General features: G+C 40.4%; 1 protein-coding gene across 1 annotated transcript; it reads left to right on the top strand.

The window, feature by feature from the left end:
• The first annotated feature begins 555 nt into the window (after nucleotides 1-555).
• LOC127380401 (ovalbumin-related protein Y-like) lies at nucleotides 556-5,171 on the top strand. Its single transcript, XM_051609226.1, has 7 exons — nucleotides 556-723; nucleotides 1,384-1,434; nucleotides 2,074-2,202; nucleotides 2,962-3,079; nucleotides 3,310-3,452; nucleotides 3,797-3,952; nucleotides 4,770-5,171. The coding sequence occupies exons 1-7, from the start codon at nucleotides 556-558 to the stop codon at nucleotides 5,169-5,171; spliced, it is 1,167 nt and encodes a 388-aa protein (XP_051465186.1).
• Nucleotides 5,172-7,526: the final 2,355 nt, after the last annotated feature.

Raw genomic sequence — 7,526 nt, 5'->3', positions numbered from 1 at the left:
AGCAAAATTTATGTCGTTGTTTCAGACTTGCACATTGTATACTGAAATTAACTGTAGATTGGATCAAAGGGGGCTGATCTATTAACTGATCTTAAAAGTGCTGTTTGAAGTGAAAAACCTAGTTTGGAGTCTCAGAGAAATGAAGATGCTGAGAACAAACCTATGTGTGTTTTTTCTTTAAGAGATGAGGAAAAACTGTTAGTGAGCTTTTTTCAAGATAATTAATATTCTTTGCAACATTTTCAACATGGTATACACGTACAGAGTAGGAGAACTCAAGTTTCAAATAAAAGAATCACCAGCCTATGCATAACCAGTGGCTAACCTGCATTTTGATTGCTCCTGAATTCAAAAGCATGTCTGTCTTTTAAATCTACACCACCAAATTCTGTTTGCTGTAAAAACTCTGTAAAAAAAAAGGTTTTGCTGTAAAAACTTGGTGAGTGCACCAAGTTCAGGGGTTGAAGTGCACTGACTTTCTTGCATTACAGTTAATATAATTCATCATAATAAGTCAGACTTTTTCTGTTTGCTTCAGAAAACACTGATTTCACAATGGGCTCCATCCCTGCAGCAAATGCAGAATTTTCTTTTGATCTATTCAAAGAGCTGAAAGTCCATCATGCCAACGACAACATCTTTTGTTCCCCCCTGACCATCATTTCAACCCTTGCCATGGTCTACCTGGGAGCAAGAGGTAACACTCGATCTCAGATGGAGAAGGTGAGCTACTTCCTTGGGTATAAAGTGACCTCTACTTGTGCTTATTGTCCCTTCTATGAAACATCACTGAAATGTCTTATCCACTGACAAGGTTCTCACCTGTTTTAATGCACAAGAAATACGCCAGATTCACAAAATGGAGAGCTGGATCGAGATCTATGCAGAGAAAATAAAATAAAAAGTTGTATATTTCCACTTGAAGGGGCAATTAGTTTTGTCTTAGGGAAAAAAATATTTCAAGGACAATAACAAAATGGATTACCAGTCAGTGAATTTTACTTTTTTTTTTTTTCTAATGTCTGACATATTCCAGATAATATGATCAGATTTTTTTTTTTTTTATAATATATTTAAAAGATCAATCCCAGGAATAGGAGAAGACTTATGATAGGTGCCTAATACGTAGCTCGGTTAATTCCTACACATTCATTAAAAAAAATAAATCATGTAGGCAAAGAGTGGTGTTTACAGTTTCCAATAAAACTGCCCACAGAAGGCATAAACTAACTGCAATCTCACATGTAAATTTTCAGTTTGTGTATGCTCTCAGGACTTTTTTTCTAAGCCAACAGCTTTACTGCAAGCATGGTGTGTATATCACTAATTCACACCATCTTTGATCATGCTTGCCATTCCTACCACTGGCATTTTCTCTTGCAGGTTCTTCACTTTGATAACATTACAGAAGGTGGAGATGTTACTGATTCCCAGGTAGAGAAACAACTTTATCTCCTTTTAAGTCTTATTTTATTCTCAGAACAAAATGAGAACTGTTCTGCCTCTCCTCTCTGACAGTCTCAGACCCTGTCAAAAGCTGTAGTAATGCTCTCAAACCAAGGAGACCTGTGGAGGGAGGGAAGGAGGCTGTAATTCACCTGTTTGTTAAAACATGGGGAAAGAAGACAGGTTGCACCAGAACAAGTGATGGTGTGGGGCAGGATGCTTTGGGCACCAGGGTGACTTCCTGGGCAAGTGCTGCTGGGGGACAGCATGTGAAAGGGGATCAGCACTTAGAGCCAGGATAGAGCAGTCAGACTTGCAGCTGAGAGACTCAACAGCAGGACAGGAAGATGCTTGGCAGAGAAGAGACCAGAAGTCTCAGTGACAGGAACAGAGCTGCACTCTTAAAAAAAACAAATTTCAGGGGACTTATCTTGAGAAGGATGAACTTGTTAGTTCAATGCACCATCACCGCAGCACCTGCTGTCCCAAAGGCGACAGGCCTATGTCTGTGGGAGAGGACTCTACTGCTGGATGACTCTTAGCTGATAGGGACAATCCTTTAGGGCCTTATTTCCTGGAAAAGAATCTAATGTAATGTATCTTCTTATTTTCATGTCATCACCTCAGTGTGGCACTGCTGAGTACATCCTCAAGTCCTTCAAGGATCTTCTCGCAGACATCACCAAGCCAAATGCTACATACTCACTCAAGATCGCTGACAGAATCTATATTGAAAAAACATTCTCCATTCTTCCGGTGAGTTGTCACAGTCACAGTACAATTTGCTGTGACCTGTCTTCAGTGAGATTCTTCATACAGGCCCCTGTGACTCTACCCTAGCAAAGCATCACCAACGATAGCCCACTGTCTGTAGATGAAGAGGAGTTCATCAGGGGAGCTGGTTCAGAATGAGTTTGAACCTTCCTGTGGCTGTTACGTGGAGCCCAGGCAAAAGTAGAATGATAGAAAATATGCCCATGTTGCAGCAGTCACAGGGAGTAACTCAGATTTTTGTTCATTTGATAGAAAATGTAACTTTTAAGGGAAATTAAATACATGTTGAAAGCCTGAAGTCTGACAATGTCATATTTGGATTTTTTTTAAGCCAAATATCAAAATTCCCTGGTGAAAGGAAGCTTTATTTTTGAAATCTAAGAATGCAAGAGACAGTATTCAAAATGAAAAGCGGGCACAAAGAGCAGGAAACTAACATTTTCTGTCCTTAAACATGTTTTTTTAAACTGAAAGCTTTTTGTAAAATGAATAAAATATTTCAAAATTTTAACTTAGAGTCTTGCCTGAAAAAAAAAAGCCAGACCTAAATACGGGAAGTAGCCTTTTTTGTCCAGCTTTAAGATTCAGTTACAAGAAGATAGCTGCGACTGACATGTTCAAACATGGTGGTAAAAGTTCACAGTTCTTGTAACCATTCTGCTTTATTTCACACTCTTGCATCTCACATTCATACATTGTCAAATTCTATCAGTCTGACAACTGCAATCCTTCTGCTTACAGGAATTCTTAAAGTGTGCAAAGAGAGTCTACAGAGCAGATGTGGAAGAAGTCAACTTCAAAACAGCTGCAGAGGAAGCAAGACAGATCGTTAACTCCTGGGTGGAGAAAGAGACAAATGGTAAGGACTAAAAAATGGGTAGCAGGTATTTTCCCTTTCCTAACATAATCTATACCCTTGTCTTTCTCCACTTACAACGTCTAAAGTGGGTCAAGCAAGTTATTGCTGTAAAAACAAAACTCCACAAAGTGGCACACAAACCCCCTCCCAACATGCCCTTCATGACAAACATTTGTGCACACCAGAGGGTGTGTATATTACCACTCTCTGCCCTGCATCTTTCTTTAAAGGACGGATCCAGGATTTCCTTGAACCAGGCTCTGTTGATCTCGAGACTGCGCTGGTCCTTGTGAATGCCATTTACTTCAAAGGGATATGGAAGACAGCATTTAAAGAAGAACACACTCGGGAAGTGCCCTTCAACGTGACAGAGGTAGGAGGGCATACGTACAGCCTGTGGCCAGGACAGCTATTGGCTGGCAGAGCCAGCAGGCTGGGTGTTACACACACAACTTGTTGCTGCCACAGGTTGGGTAATTTAGCGGGGTCCCTCCCTATCAGTGCCCGGGCCTAAGGCCAGGTAGTGTTTCCAAGAGCTGTGTCTGACCAGGCTTCCAGGGCACACCAGCAGGCAAGAGAGTAAAATGCAGACACAGCTCTTCTCCAAGGCAACATGCTTGAAGATCAAGTCCTGAGCCTTTCAGAGGGCTTGTACATTTGGCTGCCTAAGGAAAAAAATGCTGCCTGGTCACATCATCTCACGTTTCTGTTTTGCAGCAAGAAAGCAGACCTGTGCAAATGATGTGCCAGAACAGCACCTTCAAAATGGCAGTGGTGGCTGCAGAGAAACTGAAGATCCTGGAGCTTCCATACACCAGCGGGGAGCTGAGCATGTTGGTGCTGCTGCCTGATGACATTTCTGGCCTGGAGCAGGTATGGCCCTGGCAGGGGAAGCAGAAGAGTTACCCCTTTGGTGCTCTCAGACCTTTTGCTGCCCATTTACATCCCAGCTGCTCCCACCACGGCTGTGCTGGGCAGGCAGGAGCACAAGAGCTGCCCAGGTGCTCCCGGGTGGTCTGGCAGAGACCGAGCTTGTAGCAGAGCCCTGGGCTCAGGCTGATAAAATGATGGTGAAGATGAGTAGTGCTGCTGGAGCCCTGCAGAATGGGATGTTGCTAGACCATCTACCCCTATCTGGTACCAGAAACAGGTATACTAGCAGGATTTTTGCTCATTTCAAGTTAATTTCAGTCTTCCAGGAGAGCATGCAAAAAACCACCTACAACAACAAATTTTTATCCAAATAAAAATGGATGTAACAAGGAAAGGATTCCAAGAACTGATTAAAATGAAAATGGGAAAAGTAGCATTAGGAAGGAACTAAGAGGAGGGAAGGGAATAATAAAATATTTTCCTGGAGGAATAGTTTCTGGGTCAATTTGATTTGATATTTTCAAGAACTGTATTTTCAAAAAAAAAACCAAAAACCAAACAAAAAAAAAAGGCGCCTTGATTTGATGAAGAAATTTTCAGGTGACAGAGTTTTGGAGAACTTGGTGAAGACAGATACGGGCTGTAGTCAGGAGGAAGCACACAGGGGAAACAAATACATTTAAGATTAAGGATTAAGTACCAGTTTGACTGTGTACAAAAAGTAAATGGAAAAATATAATTACAAGTGGTATAAACACAGATTTTAAGGCCATTGCACTCTTGTCTCAGGTTTTTCATTCCCTGTCTCTCTTTGCAGCTTGAGAACAAAATCAGCTATGAAAATCTCATGGAGTGGACCAGTCCCAATGTGATGCAAAAGAGGAGAGTGAAAGTGTACCTCCCACGCATGAAGATTGAGGAAAAATATAACCTTACATCTGTCTTAGAGGCCTTGGGTATGACAGACCTCTTCAGCCCTTCAGCCAATCTGTCTGGCATCTCTTCTGCAGAGGACCTGAAGGTATCTGACGTCATCCACGGGTCATACATGGAAATCAATGAAGAGGGCACTGAGATGGCAGGCTCAGCAGCTGTGACGGGAGAAGACGAACGTTTGTCTGAGCCTGAAGAGTTTAGGGCTGACCACCCATTCCTCTTCTTGATCAAACACAACCCAACTGACAATATCCTCTTCATGGGTAGGTTTTGTTCTCCCTAAGGAGAAAAAGAGTGGGAAATAATGCTTGCCTTCCCCTCAGAAACAGAACCCGTTTACTGTAGTGTTGTAGAATAATCTCATCTCTTCAATATTTTCTCCAAGAGGAAAGCCTTAAATATCTAGACAAATATCCTTGAAGAAGTGTGTCACTTACCAGATCCTTATATTCAGGACTTATCTTGAGGGTTGAGTGAATTTCAGCAGACAGTTTAATAATATTTGCCATTGTCATTGAGTAACTTGAGAGACATGGCCAGTGTTTTTCTGAGATTTATGAGCCAGATCTTTCTGAGTAATCCTGCCACTGCTACTGAGAATATGGCTTTTCTATAGCAGTTCTGTAAAATAAACACAGCTTTCAGAATAATCGTGTTCGTTTCTGTTGAACTTGCTGGGCAACCATCCTTGAACTGATGCCTGGACAACTCACAGATGAAATTCTAAACTTCAGCAAAACATCTTCCAGGAATGCATTTGGGCTTCTTTGTGCTGCACATACTCTAAGGCTGTGTCTCATGTTCTGAGGGAGCATACAGAAAATCCAGAAACTCTACCTTTTCCTCAAAAATCATCATCTCCAAATAAAACATCTTCCTGACTTACTTCCCATCCTCATTCCAGTGACATAACACTGATCTTGTGAATGTTAATTGGTGGTCCTTCTATTTATTCTAATAAAAGCATTGCAAAGTACAGATGTTGTTACATCATTATTCTGGGTTACTGCACCACACAACCTGAAACGTATGATATAGTGGGTAGTGATTATTGACAGAAGTGGTTTAGACCAGGATTTGGATCCTATTTGCAAAACCAGAATGTATCCATACCTGAAGTCACTCACCAGCTTAAGAATGTTTTTGGAAAATGTTGAACTTAAGCAAGGTAAACCCTACAGTTCCTATTCTTGCTTTGAGTGTCTGTCCATCTAGCATACCAAATAGCTAAATTATTTGAAGTTGCCATTGTATTTCCAGATAATTGTAAAATATTTCCTCTAAGTAAATGTATCAAGGTAACCATAAGAGATATAACTTGAGAAATATGAGAATAGTGTTTGCCTTAAAAAGGTGGACTGCTTCAGCTCTCTAAAACCCACAAGAATCATAGGCTTATTGCATTTTGATGTAATTGTGGAATTATATCATAGACTGGTTTGTGTTGGAAGGGACCTGAAAGATTATCTAGGTCCAAACCCCCTGCCATGGGCAGGGGCACCTCCCACTAGACCAGGTTTCTCTAAGTCCCATCTAACATGGCCTTGAACACTTCCAGGGATGAGGCATCCACAGCTTCTATGGGCAACCTCTTCCAGTGTCTCACCACCCTCACAGTAATGAGTTTCTTCCTAATGTCTAATCTAAATCTCCCCTCTAGAGATGTTATTTCTATTTCACAGTCTTTAGAGGGAAGGTTCTTTAGCCTACAGTTTATCCAATTAAAAATACTATTAGTGTTAATTGCTGAGTTAAGCAATCTTCCTTCTGCTGGGATACATGTGCAGAACTGCAAATTACAGGATCAGTACATAAAAAGTGCTTAAAAAAGGAGACACATGGGGGTACTTGGAGCTACCTAAACTCTTTGCAATGTCAGCTTTAACTATAATTTGAAATGATGACACTGGCAGTAAGGAAACACATTTTCATAGCTGATACAAAAATCTATGGGAGAACGTGCCAAGACAGTCATAAAGGATTAGCTATGGTTAACACAAGTATTCAAGCAAAAAAAGGTATTTCCAGAGATACGACATTTCAAGGTTTATTGTCTCCCTTATGCTCTGCTTTCCTTATAGCCTAAGGCCGTCAACAGTTTTGTTGCAACTAAAAAGAAAAAAGAAGCAGGGTTTGTAAAATATTGTCCTAAGTAGCACAGTGTGTAAGTTTATTAAACAATTACAAAACTGTAATTAAACTGAAATAAACATCTGTCACTCTGCACTTTCTAGGTACAATGACAATAAATCTATCAACATGTATTATGGAAGTGTTTATTACATAAGATGAAGGGGGAAAAAGCTGTTATCATTTTTTGATAATTCTTTTGCTTGATGATTATTCTAAAAAGAAATGTATAAAATCAAGGCTGAAATGGTAAATGGCTTCCAAAAAAAATACACAAAAGAGAGGTTTTCAAGGCACAGAGTGCACCTAATGTCCTTACTGTGGACTATTTGACTTGTTTCAAATGGCACCATTAGGTGTCACTAGGGATATGACATCTTCTGAAAGACAGCTGTTGAAAATGAGTTTTCAGAGCTTAATGTAGGTTCCTATTTTGTTCTTATTTTAATTTTTGTGCAAGCAAATGATTCTGGTCGATATGCTGACAATGTAGACCAGTGAAACTGTG

This window comes from Apus apus, chromosome 2 (assembly GCF_020740795.1).
Source record: "Apus apus isolate bApuApu2 chromosome 2, bApuApu2.pri.cur, whole genome shotgun sequence".
In the NCBI taxonomy this organism is placed as follows: domain Eukaryota; kingdom Metazoa; phylum Chordata; class Aves; order Apodiformes; family Apodidae; genus Apus; species Apus apus.
This window is presented reverse-complemented; position numbering and strand designations above follow the sequence as displayed.

What these genes read in the sequence shown, in the direction of transcription:
- LOC127380401 (XM_051609226.1), top strand. Translation starts at nt 556, where the DNA reads ATGGGCTCCATCCCTGCAGCAAATGCAGAATTTTCTTTTGATCTATTC. An exon ending in CTCGATCTCAGATGGAGAAG is followed by an intron (nt 724 to 1,383) that starts GTGAGCTACTTC and finishes TTTCTCTTGCAG; the next exon opens with GTTCTTCACTTTGATAACAT. An exon ending in GGTGGAGAAAGAGACAAATG is followed by an intron (nt 3,080 to 3,309) that starts GTAAGGACTAAA and finishes CTTTCTTTAAAG; the next exon opens with GACGGATCCAGGATTTCCTT.